Source organism: Vespula vulgaris, chromosome 14 (assembly GCF_905475345.1).
Source record: "Vespula vulgaris chromosome 14, iyVesVulg1.1, whole genome shotgun sequence".
Lineage (NCBI taxonomy): Eukaryota > Metazoa > Arthropoda > Insecta > Hymenoptera > Vespidae > Vespula > Vespula vulgaris.
In genome coordinates, this window is record NC_066599.1 from 3,066,707 (window position 1) to 3,088,163 (window position 21,457).

Consider the following 21,457-nt stretch of genomic DNA (forward strand, 5'->3'; position numbering starts at 1 on the left):
AAATAAAAAATAATCCCGGCTCTCATTATGACAAAATTATATAATAATTATTTTTCAGCTCGACTGAAGATTGAAAGAGAGACAGAGAGAAAAAAAAGATAATCGTGTCTGGTAATCATTGTAGAAAAAAAAAGAAATAATAACAACAACAACAACAATTATAATAATAATGTTCTATTCAAGATTTTTTTTATTAAAGCTATCACAAGATCGGACAAGAAATTGACCTATTTGGAAAAAAGATTTCTTCTCGAACGAAAGAACGAAAGGATGAACGATTACTTCTCGATATCAACCAAGGTCATGATGATGTTACATTATCTATATACCTCGTCATTGTATTTCTACCTGTGCTGACGTTACTAATCAGTCGTTCTTGCATCAGCATAAATATTGTGTCATCTTGAGTCACTTCCTGTATCTTTTTTTTTTCGATCTTCGTTAAATAATAACAAATTTGTTTATTTATTTATTTATTTATTTATTTCTTTATTTATTCATTCATTCGTTTTTCCCCCTTCTTTTTTTCTATTAAAGAAAAAATTAAACAGATTTAAGGATAGATATCGTACTGGTAAAAAAGTAACATTAACATCGTGCGAAGTTAATACAAATTTCTTAACAAACGATTTTATTCTTTTGACTATTCGAAAAAAATAAAAGGAAGAAAAAGAAGATAAAGAAGAAAAGAAAGAAAAGAAGATTTATTCCCTATCAGGTAAAATTTCATCATAATGGAAATGTTTAACCATATTGTTGCTAATTTTGAGTATATTCTCCGAAATACTCTTTTCTATGCTTGGTAGAATAATAGTGATTATGTCATTTTTATTATTGCCGAAGAAATTGTTGAAGGCTTTTGTTAAGGTGCTGTCGGTGTTATTCTCTGGTTGAATATCTATAGCGATATCCTTGAAGTTCAGTTTAGTTGTCATCGAAAAGAAGTACATATATTTTTTACCATCCTTTTCTATTAATTTATAACGGAGCAATACTTTTGCCGTCACGTTATCTGTAAAAGAATTCCTTTTCAAATGATTATTTACGCGCGGATGTCTATATTGAAAGATATTTTACAATTGAAAAATGTTGTGTGAGATTTGATTTGAAAAAATGAAAAATATATATATATATATATATATATATATATATATAAAAGATAAAAGAAAAAACGACAAACACGTAATATCTAAAGTATTACGCAATGAAACAGATCGCTTAAAGATACTAATTATCATGAATGAAAATAAAAACGATCGATGATTATGAAGAATAATAAAAATTGTTTAATAATTTACTTATATCTGCCGTGATCTTTCCTTGGTCAACGATAGGAACTAAAATTTTTGTGTTTACATCATAATCAGCTTTGATATTTAACTGTGGATACAAGATAGTGGCATCGATTTGTTGCTTTTCGACATCAGGTTTCAAATTTAACGGCCAATAGTTTTCAAGTCCGTGGATTATCAGTTTCTTTGCCTCTATATGAACATTTGGTTGATCGACGAATATTAGATCATTCAAGATCAAAGGAGAAATAGATGGGACCTCTAATTCTGGTATTCCTTTTATTAATTCATCTCGAATTTGTTCGATGCTGTTAAGAATACACTCGTTCAATTTTGGATTCCTCCGACCACATATATGAATGTACGAAGCTATAGAAATAAAATTAAATTAAATCAAATCAAATCAAATAAACTAAAAATAAAAAAGACAGGAAATCGTTAGAATTATCCTTGAATACGTTTCGAGTAAGTAATTTTCTTTTTTTATGGTTTTGTTATCTCATAGTCACTTCCTGATAAAAAACAAAATATATAATATATATATATATATATATATATATATATATACACATATATATAAACATAACTACATAGTAATTTATAGAATATCACTATCTTTGGATTACTTTATTTCATTTTTTCTTTTTATGCTTCTCTCTGTTTTTCTTTTTCCTTTTTATTAACTCAACTGTTCCGCCTTTATACCATTAAATCGTTCAAAGTGTAATAAATCACATAATCACGTATTAAGTTCAATTTTTTATTTCGATCATTTTATATTTATTCTCCAACTCTCGCTGTTGTTTTATTTCTTCTTCTTCTTTTATTATTATTATTATTATTATTATTATTATTATTATTATTATTATTATTATTATTATCACTAATATTATAAAAATCGCACGTAAACAAAAATTGGAGAGTAACTAGCAATAACTTTCTTCATTTCACTTCAAAAACGCGGAAGTGAAAATCTCAAAAGAGAAAAAAAGAAAAAAAAAAACAGAAAAGAATAAAAAATAAAATTGTAATATGACGAATTTCATTAATTGAAAAATGTAATATTATAATTCTCAATTTTCACAAATAAACACTCACGAATTTCGGTCATCGCAAGATTAATCAGAAGAAGTAGTACGAAAGATTTGACGAACATTTTGAGATATTATCGATTAGTATGGGACAGATAGAGGAGAGTAAAATACATCCACACGGATTAAAGCGCGTTAAAAGACTACAAGACATCTGTAAGTCTTATTTCTTCTGCTATATATACACTTTGCGGAACTCAACCATTCCTCCCGAGATGTATAAATACTGAATCATCAAAGTCCAGGGCCATGGTCGTATGGGATATCTACGTATTAGCTGTTAATATTTCCCCCTCTTTGCATAGATTTATTTCCCCTATTCTCTTTTTCTATTATATTTATAATCATATTGTTATCAGAACGTATATTGAGAGTCACATTAAATCAAATTTCATAAGATCTGTGTTTATAGCTTATCATTTTCTTGTTTTTTTTTCTATTTTATTAATTTACATAGATATAACAGCGAATTACAAAGTATGTTGAGTTCGTAAATGAATATGCACATAAATATACATTATATACACGCGTATCTATAAGTCTCACATATATATCTAATTAGGTATATATATGTGTAAGTATATATTTACACACATACATACATACATACATATATGTATATAATATGTACGTATGATAATACAGTCAGACTAACAATAAAACCTATCATGACATTTTTTCTTTGTACGATTTTTAATAAATAATTTTTTAAAGAATTTTTTTCAATAAAATAAATATATTGAATCTCAATATAAAATGATTCTTTTGTTTCTTTCTCTCTCTCTCTCTCTCTCTCTCTCTCTCTTTTTTTTTTATATTCACTTTTATTTCCAACCAGTCGTTAATATTTTTCCTCTCGTCTGTTGTCCGACTAAAATTAACAGCGAATTACATCGTCTCTCTGTTTTATTGATAGTCAAAGATCTTGAAAATTTCTAAGGAATATTTTTCGCTAAACTTTTTTTCTCATACAACATAAATATTATCGAGATTATGATCGATTATTTCTAAGAAACAGTAACAAGTTCTATCTATCGCATATAATTATTATATAATCAATTTCAATCACCAACATATATTAATATTCACGAACGTTTTTAATAACGATGAAAGATAATATGAACTTTGTAATAATGATTATAACATTTCTGTTTAACTGAATCTGATCGATATTACGTTACGAATCTTAGACTTTCATCCCTTCTAAAAGATCAACTAATTCTAACGTTTTCTTTTGAGTTACTATTTCAATTTTTATTAGTAAACAAAAAAATATAGATAATCGTTGTACGAAGAGAGTAAAAGATTGAAAGACAAAGAAATGAATAGATAGACTGATAGATAGATGATAGATAAATAGAGAAAGAGAGAAAGAAAGAGAAAAAGAGATAGAGAGAAAGAGAGAGAAAAGAATGTTTGAACCATTCGCAATTCCTAAAGACAGAAATGGCATTCGTACTTCGCGAGAAATAGAAAGTTACGGAGGAGAAACCGTTTTTCTATCCTTTTACTTTGTTTCTTCTCTAGTTTTATATAAATTACGAACTACAGTTCTAAGTAACTATATTTACTTTTTCATTTTTTAAGGAACGAAGTATAATCAATTGATAGATCTAATCGATGAAACAAAATCCGACGATTAAGTCAACGTTCGTCGAAAAGAGATAAAAAGAGAGATAAAGACAACGAAAAAAAAAGAAAGATAAATGTTTACTTTGATTCGAAAAAAGAAAAAAGACAGGAGAGGAAACTGGAAATATTTTTATATTTTTTTTGCTTTACTTCTTTCTCTGTTTCAAATGATATTTAAAAAAAAGATTTTTAAAAACCAATTTTTTTTTTTTTATTTACGAAGGGAAAAGTATAATTAATTCGCAGATCTAATCAAAATCTGACGTTAAACGATCCTTTAAGAAAAACATCAGAAAAAGAAAAAAAAGAGAGGTAGAGAGAGAGAGAAAAACTCGATGAAAAAATAATATAGAAAAAATGAAGGAGAAAAATATGAACAATCTAATAAAAAGATCTGACATTAAACGATTCTAAAATATGATTTCTAAAATAAAAAAAAACTATGATAAAGAAAGAAAGAAAGAAAGAAAGAAGTATAAATAATTTTGTTATGAAGACAATTTAGGTGCATAATAATGAGGATAATTAAATCGCGAATTTAATCAAAATCTGATATTAAACGATTCTAAGCAAACTAATATATATATATATATATATGCATATATAAAAAAAAAAGAAAAGAAAGAAGAAAAAAAGAGAAGAACTATAGAAACAAATAGAAATAACTTTGTTATAAATACGATCGAAAAACAGAAGTATGGCGAAGAAGTATTAACAATAACAATAATTTAATTGTTTAACGATTAAAATATGATTGATTAAACGATCGTACAGAAAAGATCACGTATACGTACGTATGAAAAAAAAAATAAAATAAAATAAAATAAAATAATAAAAAAAAAAATAAGACAAAAGGGAAAGAAAAGAAAAGAAAAGAAAGAAGGAAGGAAAGAAAAAGAAAAGAACAGAAGGAAAAGAAAAAAGGCAGAAAGACGTAAAAAATAATTTCTTTACAAAAAAAGTTGGAAAAGACAGAGATAGCTCAGTTAGGGTGGGGAAAGGTAGGGGATATGGATCGATGAAAAGTTGATTCTTTTAACCAATTCGCAAGAGTACGTTCTCCGCTCCCGTTAGGTGGGATATCGTTGGTATTAACCAATGGACGTCAAGTAGCACGAGGTAATCAACTGTAACCGAATGTAATAGTGCAAGAATCTCAGGTGCTGCGTCCTGACTTTTAGCGTATGCTATGGTGTTACTCGTACGATAGCACATAGCATCATCATTATCATCCCTGTAACGTTTGCGTACGTGTCGATCGGATTAGCTGTACTCGCTAGCTATTCTGCGATCATTTCGTTCGATCAGTTATTTAGTTTGGATCGTTTGGATCGTTCTCATTGTCATTTGGATCAGTTCTCTCGCGATGGTTCGCGTCTACATATTCATCGAAATCTGGTACGTTTATTTGTACCATCTACTATTTTGGAAATTTATTTCCTTTTTTCCTTTTTCCTCTTTTTTCCTTGGAACTATGTATCATATCTTTATCGATTTTTAATGATCTTTCGCTTTTGGTTTATTGCCGGACGTTGTTATCATTGTTATCATTGTTATCATTGTTTCTTGTTACTTTGCGTTCATGCATATATCATTTTCACGGTCTGCTTTTAAATGTTGTTCTGTATAATAATGATAATAATAATAGTAATAATAGTAATAATGATAATAATAATAATAATAATAATAATAATAATAATAATAATAATAATAATAATAATAATAATAATGTGTGTATTGATCGTGAATGATCAAAGATTGTTAAGTAATTAAACAAAAAAAAATTGAATTAAATTAAAAAGAAAATAAAGAAGTAGAAAAGAAAAGAAAGAAAGCATCGCGTTAGTAGTCTCCTATTTTCTTTATTTTTCACGACACTTTAAGAGATAAAACCGTGTTATAGATTTTATAAGAAATAAAAAATGCATTGTAATAAAGGTGTGAAACAAAAAGGAAGGAAGAAAAAGACGTTAAAAGAAAAAGAAGGAAAAACATTTGCTGACGCAAATGAACGTTAGCAAATCTTTTTTTTACGAGAAATATTATTGCTTTAATTATTCGACAATTATTAATTAAATATATGATACATTGTGCTATTATATCTTAACTCAATAATTAAATAGTTTTAATAGTTGTAAAAGATCGAGAAATAACGTAAGAATCAATTAATCTCTGTTAAATATCTTTTTCTTTTTCTATATCTAATCTATTATTTAAAAAATCAATGTTAATATACGATACAATATTAATTTCAAGCGATTACGTATTTACAAGTAAAAAATTAAACGTGTATCGGAATTCTATATTGTATCTGAGAGATTTAAATTCTTTATTTTCGCATATTCACACACAAACACGCGCACGAATACACGTGCACGTCTATGTCAGCTTTTTTTCTTTTTTTAATCCGATCTCACATGGTTGTTACGACACACAGTTATTATGTCATTGCTGCACCTCGCCTTCGTTAATATCGACTACCCAGTTGACTTTTACTTGAATTATAAATTTCATCATTTACATTTACAAAAAACACATCAATCGAATAATTTATTTTTTTCCCTTGTTCCTTCCATTTTTCGTTTTCTCCTTTTCTTTTTTATCATGCATAAAAACGTCATAGTTATTTCTAAATACGGAAATACATTGATACACTATGCGAACTTTAAACCATAAAAAAATTAATCAATGCTTCCTTGAACTAATTACATATAATAATAACACGAGTTTGATGTAACACTGAATATACATAAAACTGAATTTTTATTTTCTACAAAAAATAATTGTAAAAAATTCGTTCGATATTCATTTTTATCGTGTCAAGGCAACGAAAAAAAAAAAGAGAAGAGAAAAGGAAAAAAAATAAATAGAAAATAATAACGAACGTAAAGCACAGTAGTCTTCTTTGTTAAATCATGAATATTAGGAATCACGTTTTATCTGTTCAATGTCGTACCTTAATTTTTTGATGCACGAACATTGACGATTATGGTCTTTGATCATGCAATCAATTATCGATGCAGTCTTTATATATTTTAATAATAATAAAAATAATAAATAAATCAATCAATTGCAAAATGACGATATATCGCATATTAGCATTCAATTATTGAATATTAATAAGGCACGATTACAGTTGAATGAATATTCAAGAGAACGATGTGATCGTGGATCGTTAATAAAACGATCTTTGTATTTTTTTAATCATTGAAAAATGATAAAATATATCAATATTTTTTCTATTTCTTTTTTCTTTTTTCCGCAGCTTTACACTGATCCTATTCAAGAACGTCGACTCTGTATTACGTAAGTATAAATAAAGGATTGCAAATCATCTCAATCTCAAACAAACAAGGACAATTGACCGCAGATAATAATCACCGGATAATAATGATCAGCACGATGAACTTTTACTATATACGTAAATATAATAATAAAAGAATGCAATCATCGTTCATAATAATAACCTAAATGATTTATCTGATCAGTGAATGATCAATGTCATCATTGATTACCATAAACGTAAATTGTTCATAATACGGGTGTTACCTTTAGACACACTTTGAAATAAATTTTGTTATTTTATACGCACATATAGAGATCTATTGAAAATGATTTTTGAAATAGATCGTATAGAAATCATTGATTGTCCTATATGACAATATTGCATATTACATATTATTATGTTTATAGCACCATATATAAAAGCGTGTAAAAGACATGATCCTAAAATAAACGAATGTATCATGAATTCGATCGAGGAACTTCGAGGGAAATTGGCAGAAGGTATTCCTGAACTCGATGCACCGGCTATCGAACCACTCAAATTAAATCAAATTCGTTTATTGAGAGGACCTACCGGGGCTAGGCTCGATATCAATCTTACCGACATTGAGGTGAATTACAAATTTTAATTCGTATATTTTTTCATCGACAAATATTCTATCATTTTAATAAACAATTCAATGTTCCAAATTATCCAATTTTAATTTCATTAAATCGAATCAATCAGATGGTAAAAATTATTTTTAAATTACCAGGTAAACGGACCGTCGACCTTTAAAGTACGTGACCTCAAAGCAAACACCGATGACGTGGTCTTCACTTTTAAGGTCAGCTTTGGAAAGCTTAATTTTCAAGGAAAATATCAGATAGATGCTAGATTGCTTTTACTCAAGCTTGCTGGACAGGGTGAACTCGTTGGTAACTTCAGTAAGTTCTATAATATATGCATATATAAATATATATACGCACAGACGTACACACGAAAACTTAAATATGCCATCATTTTTTAAACAATTATGATTATTATTCTTCGAATGAACTTATTCTTACTGTATTACAGCTGGATATGATTCCGACGTTGTCTTGAAAGCACAAAAAATTTATAGAGACAATAACGTTTATTTACATTTTGAAAGAATGAAACTAAATATACGAATTGGTTCTGCTAATGTTTATCTAAGCAATTTATTTGGTGGCGATCCAGTTCTAGGTAAGATTATATATACATTTACATATATATGTATATGTATATATAAAAGTAAAATTAGATATAAATAATAATAATAATAATAATGATGATAATAATAATTATTATTATTATATTATAAGGATCACATGTAAATATCAAAGATCAGGGAAGAACAATCGACACTTTTTTATTTTTATGATTCAGGACCAGCCAGTAACGAGATCATAAATGCTAATAGCGCATTATTGTTAGAAGAGATTAGACCAGTGATGGAATCATCGTTAGCTGATCTTTTTACCAATGTTTCCAATAAAATCGTCAAATCCTTTACGTACGACGAACTGTTCCCAGAAAATTGAACGAATTCTAGACAAATTAGAATCTGTTACGTCAAATTCATCTAATTAACGACAGCACACTTCAGGTTTTTCAAAGATTGTGCCGATACTTTCATAAACAGCATAATAATACTCGAAAGAGGATAAAACAATAAACAAAAAAAAAAAGAAAAAACAAAGAGAACAAAAAGAAAAAAATATATATATGTATATAATATGTATATCTAATCATACTTATTAGAAGAATTGTAAAGAAATTCAAAATTAGGGCACCAGCTCAGCTTTCGTAAGAACACCGAGTGCTCGAGCTGCTAAAGCTCTGCTAATCGTTGCAGCTGTGTCCTCGATGATAGGACTGGCTATGTCAAGAACTAATCGTGGATTAGAATTGAAGAACGTTGCTGCTGCGTCAGCTAAAATAAGAAAGAAAAGAAATATTTACAAGACCCAATAGATATATAGAAATATATATAACTATACATATGTATGTAATAGAACGTAAAGAAGATAATTAAGAAAGAAAAAAAAAAAAAAAAGGAAATTAAATATAATTTTTCTAATCACCAGCTACAGTATGAGAAGGTGGTGCCTTCAATTTAATATTTCCACTGCCAACACGAATTTTTGTATCTAATTTATCGATCTCTAGCCTTTGTATACCATCCTTGTCGGTGATTTCTTTTCCCTGTGCATTAACTTTGGCCTCAGTATTGGCTAACAAAATTATAAACAATAAATAAATAAATATATAAATTACTAAATATTTATATATATATATGTAAAAATATATATATATAATGTTTAATAATATTAAATAAATAAATAAATATATATATATATATATAAAATGTAAAGTGTCGAAGATAAGAATTTTCTTTTTTTCTATATTTCGTAATAAAGTTGCAAACTCACTGAAATTTCCTTTGAAACTGCCAGCACCGTTGAGTGGTAATAATAAGAGTCTACCATGAACATCGTAATCACCTTTTACATGAACATGAGGTAATTGTACCTTTATGGAAACTGTTAGATCATGGGGATTGGCATTCAGTTCCTCAACCAAGAAATTTGTAGCACCGTAAACACGTATTTGACTCATATTCGCTTTTATTTTAAGAGCTTCCAAATTTCTGTCGACTGTTAGAGATGGCAGAAGAAGCGGATCCAAAGGTGGTAATTTCAAGGACGGTATACCTTTAGCTAAGAATGGTGTAATGGTTTCCAATTGTTTAAGTACACATTTGTCATAAGTTGGAAGATCGCTTGTTCGTGGACAAGCAGTTACACCTGGAGCTAAATGAAAAAGAAAAAGGAAAGGATCAATTAACAAATGAAAAAAATAAAAAAAGAGAAAGAAAGGAAAAAAAGATCAAAAAAAGAACATTAACACATACCATTCTGAAAGTTTTAATTCTTTTTATACGTGAAACGAATCAAACGTGTTTTTCAACGTGACACTCGATGCGAAACTTAAAAATCGAAAGTAGAAAGTGAAATTACTAGCTGAGAAAGGTCGATAGTTTTTTTTTTATTTATTCATTCTTTTTCCTTTTTATTTTTATCGAAATATGCTAATTTCCTTTTTATTTTTATCGATATATGCTATAAATTAAGTTCCCCCTAGAGTTTATACTTATACGTATACATATATATATTATATATATGTATATATATATGTATATATATATAATAATATGTGTATGCGAATTGTATGCGTATGTGCATATGTCTATGCACGTATATATATATAATATATATGTACGAGAAATGTTTTTGCAATATATGTAAATTGCCCATTTTGCAATAGTAGTTTTTCTATCGTTCACCTAGAATGGAATGCATGTAATGTCTGCGAGAAAGGAACGCCTACGGGCATTGTTTTAAGCTAGAAGAAACACTTTCGAACTTATACGACTTTTCTTTTGTTAAGTCTTTACGTTCACAAGAAATTCTAAAGTGAAAGAAAAATAGAGAGGGAAAAAGAAAGAAAGAAAGAAAGAAAGAAAGAAACAGAGAGAGAGAGAGAGAGAGAGAGAAAGAGTCGTATAAAAAAAATTCATAGAATTCAAGAAAAAATTTAATTGCAAAAATCATGGAAGAATCATTCGTAGAATATTCTAAATAAATTCTAATGACAATAATGAAATATCACATATAAAAAATAATTGAAGAAAATGAAAACAGAAAGGAAAAGAAAAAATGACAAAAGAAGAAAAAGAAAAATAAATAAATAAATAAATAAATGTATTTTATTTTCGCTACTGTTAAATATTCAAATGCAATATAATAATATAAATATTAATGTTACTTACGTAATTCGGCGAGTATGATCCTCGATGAGATCGCGAAAATCGCCAGGAATCCTATGAGTATCGTCATCCTTCGTCGATGATCTATCTATCTATGAAGATCTTTGATCCAACAAATTCGGATCTCGTGGACCGTGTATTTATTTATTTATGTATCTATTTATTTATTTATTTATCTATCTATCTATCTATTATCTATCTATCTATCTATGTATATATATATAATGTGTGTATATATGTGTATGTGTGTGTGTATGTGTATGTGTGCACGAGTATCGTAATTAGCAAGAGCGATATTGAAAATGCGTGCGATGGCCCCTGTGCTCGGGTATATATAAACTAAGTGTACTTTCTCCGAGTATATAGCGCCCCACTCAGCGCAATAGTGAATTTATCACGGTAGAATGGTTTCTTTTAACTTTGTCAGGGCCGTAAACAACTTGGTACCGATTGAAATATGTATATATATAACCCTACATCCGATTTAAATAATGAAATTATCTGAACAAGTTGTTGGCCGTTTATTTTCTTTTCTTTTATAATTATTTATAATCAATTATCGTGCTTAATAATTTATATTTTATCTTTAACATCATTTCGATAATCATAAATTGATTGTTATCGTAATTGATGATAATCGATTATGTTAATCATAGATTGATTAATTAATCAGCAATATAATATTATGAATATTATTATTAATCGTTGTATTCATCAATAAATAAATACGATTATTTACTTCGACAAAATGTTTTTAAATAGATAATAAACAATGAATAATTAACTTATAGGTAATCGAACAATTATATAAGAAATTGAGGATGATCGTTGAGGATGATCACCGATTCATTATCGTCATTTTTAGATATATTTTTAAGAAAAAAATAAAATCTATTTGTCCATCGCATATTATAGAAAGTTTTCCAATTATATTTTCTTCTTCGTAACGATAGATACATTCTTAGAACCATCACGTTCTTCGTTATTATTATTGTATACTATTTTTACCATACTGTAAAAGTACGCGTCGGTGGAATTTGTAAGGCTATAATTTTCTTTCCTGACAAATCGATAGTAGCGAGATCATCGAGCCAAGATTACAACTTTCTTCGATCGTGAAAGGGGTAAAGACCACAGCGAAAGCGTTAACTCGCCTACGATATGTCCGGATTGAATTGTCGAATTAAAAAATACTATTCTTTAAATTATTTCGAATAAATAAATAAAGAAAGAATTAAGGAAATAAATAAAAATTAATATATAAACAATTTTGTTAAAAATAATGTAATTTGTTATTAAAAATCGTATTTTTGTCACGTTGTTATTATCTTCCTTTTCCTTTTAGCTTTTCTTCTTCCATTAGTCTTTGGACATTTTTTGAAAATTACGATGATCACTGTCCTCTGACAGGTATTATACAGGTTAATCACACTAATGTCCTTCTCGACGAACCTGCGCAATCGTTTCCTGCGTAATACGCTTTCAAAAGATGTTGAAGACGTTTCACGTTCTATGTACTTTGCGATAGTCATACATCTACTGTTCATCCTTCTTCAAATAACTATACATGTCGTTTCGCTTGGCTAATTCTAATTAGACGATAATATCATTTGATTTGACGATCAAACTGTTAGTGTCTCCTTTCATATTAAGGAGGACGTAATTATATGTATATACCTATAAGTCAATTAATTGTTATATCTAATAAATAAATACGTAAGCGCGCAGATAAGTTCTTTTATTAGAATAAGAACAGAATTTATTCTCTCGATATGATGTTAACGTTAAGAATGTTTTTTTACCTAGGTAAAAAAATTTATAATAATGATAATATTATTATTAACGTATCTATAATGTATTTAAAAATAAGATAAGTTGAACTAAATGCAAGTTAATATAAATGTGTGTATGTGTATATGTATGTCTGAATCTAAATAACTTTTTTGACATTTTGTGGCCGACGTTTATATATGGTTTTACATCAGTGTGTTATGCAGATCAATTTCATTAAAAATTAATCAACATCGATGTTACGACGCCATTATTGTTAATTCACGATTGCTTTCATTAAAATAAATAAATAAATACATAAATAAATGAACGAACGATTAGGTAGATACAATTAAAAAATTATAGATTAATAGAAAAATTAATAAGCTAATGATAATAATAATGGTGAGTAAAATGTAATAATAATAAAAAGATCTATCACCAAATTAATTAATCATTGGAAGATCATTATACATCCGATATACCATAGCATCAGCTGTTTTCTCGCTGAGAGCCTTGGTTGTCAAGTCATCGGCAAGCATAGCTGCAACTGCTTCGGCAGCCATTAAACCTGTCGAGGAAAGTCAAACATGAATGAAAGATTAAGTGAGTTTACTTCGTTACGAAGCCGTATTATTAAGTCAATCTCTCATGAAAGCGAAAGCTTTTACTTTTACGTTCGATCCTTTCTTTTTTCATCTCTGTTTATATACATATATATACATACATATATATATATATATATATATATATATATATATATACCTATATATATATGAATATACAGGTGTATATATAAATATATAAATATACATAAGATATGTAATATTAGTAGTAATAAATATTTATGATTATAATACTAAATAATAATATTAAATCTATATACTATATTAGTATATTAGTTAATGTAATATAATTAGTAGATAATAAATATATTATACTAAGCTCATTATACTATACTAGTAATAGATATTAGTAATACGAAATATTAATGTATTATATACTATACTATATATTGTACTAATATTAGATTTTTTATATCAATATAAAAAAAAGATAATAATACAACAACAACAATAATAATAATAATATCTATAAATAAATATCCATTAGAGTTTTTTAAAAATCGCATGCTTCAATTATTTATCATAATTTATCCATTTGAAAGTAAAAAAAGATTATGAGATAGGCATTTAAGAGAAGTCTTGACGAAGTGAATTTCACGTTCATCAAAGAAGAAACTTCTTTTAAGGATTTACAGGTAAATATCTACATAGGCATTTAAAGCATGTATTACATACATAGTACTATGGGATTATGTAATTACGCTCTCGTAATAGACGTTTCATGCGGTACGTTGTACGAACCATGACCATATAGGATTTCCATTTGATAATCAATATATCGACGTATACCTTAACACGAACGATTCAACAAACTTTCGTTTTGTTAGATTTCTCGTTTCACTGTAACCGTACGTACCTTGAGTTAATATAGATTTTACAGGTCCTTCCTCATTCATTCCTTGAAGATCGATTCTTTTATCTTTCGATGTTAATTTTGCCCTGGTGGCACGTACTGTCATCGAATCGTTTTTATCTTTCTTCAATTCAACCGTGAAATCACCGAGAAGCTCGGCTGTTTATAATAAAAAAAAAAAAAAAAGGAAAGAAAGAAGAAAATTTAATAGGAAGAATAATTAATATCAAACTTTAATACTGAAATCAATTCTAAACGGATTATACTTAATTTGACCTGTTTTATCTAATTGAATATAATTACTTCAATTTTATTACTTATTTTTTCTCTTTTTTCAATATATTTTCATACTTTTGAGTATTTCAAGTCAAATAATTTATGTTATCTCGAACATCGTTATATCGAACATATATGCTTATGTATAATATGTTATACATAATTATCATATATACTTTAGTTATTATTTTCAATCAAATATATATATATATATACACTCATATGAAATATATATTAATTATTTAATTATATATTTTAACTTACTTATTTTCATATTACTCTTATTTTAATTTCAATATAACTCCGTCAACTTAAATATCAAGTTTCATATTATATCTAAATATAACAAAATAATAACGATAAGAAATTTTTAATACAACATTATTTAAATATGATCTAGGTTATTTTAGAAAAAAAAAAGAAAAATGGTGAAATAAAATAAAAGAATTATTATATAAACTTACTGAAATTTCCGGCTAGTAATCCATTCCCCCTTAATATCTCCTCTCCCACTTTTCCTGTGAGCATATATTCAGACTTCACACGAAGAAGTGGCACGCGTATTCGCATGATCACGTGCATCACGTCGTCCTTGTGAAAATCACTTTATTGTATATACATCTTTTACGCAACTACTGTTACTTCGATCTAAACTATTAGATCATCGTAACGATAACGACAACAATAACAATAACAATAATAATAACAATTATTATTATTATTCTTATTATTATTATTACAATAAATAATATCAGATACCTCTGAATCATTTTCCGGATGAGCACGTTTTATACGTCTAATTTCTTTTGATTCATTTCCCATTCCGCCATAATGATAAATCAATTCCATACCCTCCTCGAAGTATCCTTCCTTTTCTTGATAATTTTCTGCGTATCTTGCTAGATCTTTTAATCTTTTTTCTTCTAATGCTTTCTTAATACGATCATTCATCTTCGTCAATGATTCACCCTCAGTAAAATTATGAATAAACATTCTCGCATTCTCTTGAATATCCTATCAATAAATATTAATTATTTTTCTTAATAAATAAATTAAAAAAAAAAAAAAAAAGAACAATGACAACAACAAATGCTTAAACCTTCATGACATCTTCAAATCCATAAACTTTCGCTTCTCGATTAGCCTGCAATCTCATATTACCAAAATGTTTAACTCCATTCGAATTTTTCTCATCGGCGTAGATTATATCAATGTAACCTGGCCTATTTTCTAATCTTTGATCGGACGATTTAATCGAGTCCGATCTTTGAGACATTATTTCGACTTTTCCATCGACATTACCACTTTCTTGATAATCCCTACGTTGATCAGCAAAATACGACGTAGTTGATCTTTCGGTCGATTGTTGCAATTTTCCATCGACATTACCACTCGTTTTGTAATTCCTACGTTGTTCGGTAAAATACGATGTACTTGATCTTTCAATCGGTCGTTCCAATTTAATTTCTCTATTTTCTGAAGCTGAAACATGAACGTCTTCATGATTTTGTTCAGACGTTTGAGAACTTCCATGATCTTGCATTGAAAATGAACTTTTATTTGAATCAGAACTACCAGGACAATCTGGTTCGTCTTTATCATTTCTAGAAGTCTCTTGATTGGTTTTCGTGTTCTTTAAACTTTGTGCGTATATAACGTGAACGCTCGAGGGATATTTCAAGTTATCAGGTGTCCTATGAGTTTCCATTCTCTCTTCAATCTTTAAGTTTCTCATGTAAGAAGAATCCGTTGTTGTAAATTCGGTCATTTTTTCTCGAGGTTCTTGATAACTACGTTCATCGAAACGAGCTTGTCGTCGTTGCTCGTAACTTCCGTAATTACTTTCACTTGATTTTTCGTAAGCAGTATGTCGAGGCTGATACTGTGTTATCCTTTCAAATCGATCATCGTTAGATCGAGACGAATTAAATTCGCTCGTGGTAACATCGTCACTATTATCCTTCCTCATATTATTAACAACCGTGTGAAATTTGTATCGGATCGATTCGAGATCACCTAAATCGCTGTAAGTTACATATCCAGCTTCTAATTCGCTCAGATTAGATCTCAATTTTCCACGTGCCACGTGAATACTTTCTATCGTCGAATCGTTTAATCCTGATATCTCTATGTTTCTTAATATCATCCTGTAACTAGTGTTACCTTCCGATTGATCGACCTTCACCATTGGAACTCTCAATGGATCTAATTGGCCAACTTTCGATAAACCACCTGCTAACAATTTAGCCCACATCGTTTGAGACATCTCCAATAACGAACACTTTGCTAAAACTAGCATATAAAATCCTAGTAATATTTTCAAATATTTCCACATCTTTTATCTTTCTTCTTCTTTCTCTCTTTCTCTCTCTCTCTCTCTCTCTCTCTCTCTCTTGCAAATATTTTGTATATAATTAAAAGCTGTTATTTCTTTTAAGAACTTTGAATTATTCTCGATTCTCGATTATTATTTATTTTCGATCATAATCTATCCAAACGTAGACTGGCTTGTATACGAGCATAAGCACGATTATAACGATTATGATTATTATTAGAACTATTGAAATAATCGTACAAATAAATTCGATTGGTTTAGGATAACGAATCCTCGTTCTCTCGACGGGATCAACCGAAACGATCGATGGATCTCTCGAGGAACATCTCTCAATCCTTGATTGATTATCAATTGTTAATTTTCGACGAGTTTTTTAACACGAATAATAAAGTCTAATAAAAACCTATAGACTTTGTTTACGTTTTAATACGTACGAATAGATAGATAAACACTAAATGCAAGTGTACGATACGTCTACGAGGTATTTTTATAGGCGATCGTGGAAGGGCATACGATCTGGGCCATGGACCAAGTCATTCTTGACATGTCGATCTTGGTCAGATAACTATTCTCTCTTTTTATCATTTGGAAATCGTTTCCTTAAGTCATGCAGTGACTACGATATAGAGAGCAAGGTTACCGATCGAGTTTTATAGTAACGTTTATAATTAATTCATTATTAGAATTAATTACTAGTCGAATAAATGTGTTTGGTTCCTTTATCTTCTTTTCTAAAAGAAAAGAAATATAAAAAAAAAGAAAGAAATGATAAAAAAGTTTTCTTTTTCTAACGTGTCTCTATCGTTTTTAACAAATAAATATTAGTTGCTAATTGTTAAATGAATAGATGTAAATAAAACGTGGTTAAAAAAAAAAAAAAAGAAAAGAAAAAGAAAAAATAGAAGAAAGTTATGCAGTACTTAATTACGATATAGAGAACAAGGTTATCGATCGAGTTTTCTAATAATGTCTAGTTAATTCAGTAGAAGGTGAATTACTAGATGAATAAAAATGTCTGGTTCTTTCTTTCTTTCTTTCTTTCTTTCTTCTTTTTAGGATTTGCTTGTTTTCAAACGTGCCTCTCAAATGAGTTCATACGAATAAAAGTGATGAAATGCAAATATGTATGAAATTCTTACAGAAAATTTTCATTACTCGGCGAACGATTACAGGTCAACTAATTCTCGTCAGCATTTTACGTGCTCGATTTCGAAGGAGCAAAGAGAGTCATTTCGTTCAGAACTCTCGTTGCAATCACCATGAAAAAGAATTCGATATTATTTTTGACGTTCCTGTTGAACGTAGTGTTGAATTTTGTACAATCTGAAGAATACGTACCAAACTTACGTGAGTATATAACAGAAAAGAAATTTTTTTCTTTTCTTTCTTTTTCTTTTTGAACAAACAGATAAAATAGATAAACTTAAAGACGATGAGATTTAAATGAAATTTCTAAAGTATTAGATCACTCTTTAGATCGTATTATAGAGTGTGACTCAGATCCTATTTTGGTGTCACGTAAGTGTGTGCACCATAAAAGTATGTGGAACAACGAACGTGCCATTATTATCAAGAACAAAGTATCGTTGAATCGTTATATCTATTTAAGTTTGATTATCAATTGATTTTATAGCACCTTTCTTCAAAATATGTCACCGGAGTGATCCAAATTGGAACAGATGTATGAAAAGCAGTATGGAACATATAAAACCATATCTGAAAGAAGGAATTCCAGATTTTAATATACCTCCTTGCGAACCATTACACATCGATCGACTAGATTTCAATCAAACAACTGGTTCAAGTTCTATAACCTCTTCTTTCACTGATATCAAAATTTACAATGGAATTAATTTCGTTCTAAAGAATATCAAGTAAGTTACTGGAAATTATGAAAAAGATAATTGTCGAATAAAATTGATTATTTATAAAATTATGAAATTATATCAACATAAATTATATACATAATAACAAAATTTTAGTAATTAACAATTGATAAATAATTTGTTAGGTTCGATGTGAACAAAAATGAATTAAAATTGAAAATAAATAATCCACGCCTCGAAATGGTTTCAAAGTACAGTTTGCACGGAAATATTTTGATGTTACCAATCACAGGAAATGGATCATCTTCTGCCAATTTAACCGACATTGATTTCTTTTTAAAAGTTCAATTACAACGTTACCATGAACCTAAAACCGGTCAAGAACACTTTCGAGTGAACGATTTGTACGTCGATTATAATATACATAACGTTAAACTACATTTAGATAATTTATTCGACGGTGACAAAACTCTCGCGGAAGTAATGAATTTATTTTTAAATGATAATTGGAAATTAATTGCCGTCAAATTTAAACCTGCTTTGGAGGAAACTGTTAGCGGTATATTTAAAACCATAATGAATAACATTTTTTCCAAGTATCCTATCGACACATTGCTACCATTATAAATTAATAAATTATTATTTTATTTTATTTAATAAGTAAAAAATGACAAATTATATATATATATATATATATGTTATATGTATAAAAATAAAAGAGAATTAAGTTCGTTCGGACGTACTCGTAGAACGGGTGATCATTCTACAGGCTGACGTCACATGAATATATTTTATAATCTTAAATAAATAAATATTAATTCAAAATTCTGTTACGATGTTTCATTCAAATATTAGAAAATATCAATGAGATAAAAAAAAAGAAAAAAAAATTAAGAAACTTCCTAGTGCTATTTATAAAACGCCTGATGATATGCAAACTTGAATACATTTGTGTAATCGTGTTTCACGATAATAACAACACCACGTATAAATATTTCACACAAAAAAAAAACGACAATTAATGTTACTTAAGCTGAATATTAGATATACCGACCTTCTATTTAATACCTCGAATTCCCGAATAGTAAACTCGCATAATTAACCAATCCTATTAACTCTGACAACTTTATATATATCAAATTCATATTTTAATTAAATTTCGACTCTTCCTTGAAAATGCTGGAATATTTTAAAGAAGAGGAAGAAAAAGAAGTAAAAAAGTAGAAATATAGAAAAAATACTGTCATTTACATAATTTGGAAATGTTCTTGAGAAGTCGAAAAACTGAAGGAAGGAAGAGATAAAGAAGGAAAGAGAGAGAGAGAGAGAGAGAGAGAGAGAGAGAGAGAGAGAGAGAGAGAGAGAGAGAGAGAGAGAAAGGATAGAAAGACACGATGAAATTGATGTGGAAAAATACAGGCTTTGCAGTATATTGCAGCAATCATAACTACAATATTCAGCTTTTTTAATATTGTAAGAAGGATCGTGAGAAAATGGTCGAGAAATAAAACAATGTTTTATCTACCTATTTATCAAATCACAACAAATTATATATATACTTGCACGCACACACACACATATATTTAATTATGTTTAATTTTTAAGAATACGATCTTGAATTGTATATTCATATATATATCAGGAATATAATAATATGATAATATTTTTATATTATATCATATAATATTTATATTTCAATTTATTATATGTAGAAAAATTTACAAAAATTTAAATATATATATATTTTATATTATATATAGATTGAAAAATATAAAAATTAAAAATGCAACACTTATTTCGTATTATATAACACACACACACACACACATATATATATCATATATAGTATATAATAAATAGCTTATGACACTAACGAACGAACTTATAAATCGAGTCATCGACGTTTGAGAAGACTACACGAGGGGAATAATAATCTAATGGCTTTATATTACGAGTATTGCAAAACGAACGTTTTCGAGGAACTTTGTTTGACTTTTACAAAGACCTTCGTGTCTCTCTCTCTCTCTCTCTTTCTCTTTCTTTATACTCATCATACATATATTGTAATACTGTATACTGAAGAAGATACGATATATTATACTACGAATAGAAACATGCAATGCATCTCTAATAACTTTCGTACGATGATCTTCGCCTTTGTGTTGACTTTATTAGGATGACTAACGATCTACACGTTTCTTTTATTCATGGAAAACCATGTTTGAACTTTTGTAAGATATTAAAAAAAAAAGAAAAAAGAAAAGGAAAAAATACTCTACTATTCTATAGTTATTATATTCGATGTTCGTTAAGGAAAAAAAAAAAAAAAAAAGGATTTACAATTACAGACTTTTCAATACTGATTACGAGAACTTAGAAAACAGGAAAACAGGAAGAGTTTACTCTTATACGATTCAAGAAAGTCAAGAATAATTTGCAAAGATAACAATGACGATGATTATAAATAATGGAACGTCACGCAGGACAAATTTGGATAGACAATGGGTCGTTCAAAATTCATGGCCGACTAATATACGTATTTCAAAAAGCATCGTATTGATTTAACAATGAATCTTTTCTCGTTGAATAAATGCTCGAATTATTGCAATTTAATTCTTTTCGATATTACGTTTTG

The 21,457-nt window shown here is 28.2% G+C and overlaps 5 protein-coding genes across 5 annotated transcripts; 2 read left to right on the plus strand and 3 right to left on the minus strand.

Moving 5' to 3' along the window:
• Positions 1-154: 154 nt before the first annotated feature.
• Positions 155-2,557, minus strand: LOC127069082 (uncharacterized). Its single transcript, XM_051005766.1, has 3 exons — positions 2,391-2,557; positions 1,299-1,661; positions 155-1,012 (listed from the first exon to the last, which is right to left on the minus strand). Exons 1-3 carry the CDS (start codon positions 2,446-2,448, stop codon positions 705-707), a joined length of 729 nt encoding a protein of 242 aa, XP_050861723.1. The 5' UTR covers positions 2,449-2,557; the 3' UTR covers positions 155-704.
• Positions 2,558-5,319: 2,762 nt separating this feature from the next.
• On the plus strand, positions 5,320-9,002 carry LOC127069079 (putative beta-carotene-binding protein). Its single transcript, XM_051005762.1, has 6 exons — positions 5,320-5,413; positions 7,281-7,321; positions 7,709-7,911; positions 8,056-8,227; positions 8,361-8,510; positions 8,694-9,002. The coding sequence occupies exons 1-6, from the start codon at positions 5,382-5,384 to the stop codon at positions 8,846-8,848; spliced, it is 753 nt and encodes a 250-aa protein (XP_050861719.1). The 5' UTR covers positions 5,320-5,381; the 3' UTR covers positions 8,849-9,002.
• Positions 9,003-9,009: 7 nt separating this feature from the next.
• LOC127069081 (circadian clock-controlled protein daywake-like) lies at positions 9,010-11,707 on the minus strand. The gene is made up of 4 exons (XM_051005765.1): positions 11,140-11,707; positions 9,740-10,120; positions 9,392-9,541; positions 9,010-9,240 (listed from the first exon to the last, which is right to left on the minus strand). The coding sequence occupies exons 1-4, from the start codon at positions 11,204-11,206 to the stop codon at positions 9,092-9,094; spliced, it is 747 nt and encodes a 248-aa protein (XP_050861722.1). The 5' UTR covers positions 11,207-11,707; the 3' UTR covers positions 9,010-9,091.
• A 225-nt stretch (positions 11,708-11,932) lies between these two features.
• On the minus strand, positions 11,933-17,707 carry LOC127069075 (uncharacterized). Its single transcript, XM_051005757.1, has 5 exons — positions 15,761-17,707; positions 15,421-15,675; positions 15,126-15,252; positions 14,389-14,544; positions 11,933-13,477 (listed from the first exon to the last, which is right to left on the minus strand). Exons 1-5 carry the CDS (start codon positions 16,994-16,996, stop codon positions 13,353-13,355), a joined length of 1,899 nt encoding a protein of 632 aa, XP_050861714.1. The 5' UTR covers positions 16,997-17,707; the 3' UTR covers positions 11,933-13,352.
• Positions 17,708-18,249: 542 nt separating this feature from the next.
• Positions 18,250-19,487, plus strand: LOC127069078 (protein takeout-like). Its single transcript, XM_051005761.1, has 3 exons — positions 18,250-18,343; positions 18,630-18,870; positions 19,008-19,487. Exons 1-3 carry the CDS (start codon positions 18,256-18,258, stop codon positions 19,447-19,449), a joined length of 771 nt encoding a protein of 256 aa, XP_050861718.1. The 5' UTR covers positions 18,250-18,255; the 3' UTR covers positions 19,450-19,487.
• Positions 19,488-21,457: the final 1,970 nt, after the last annotated feature.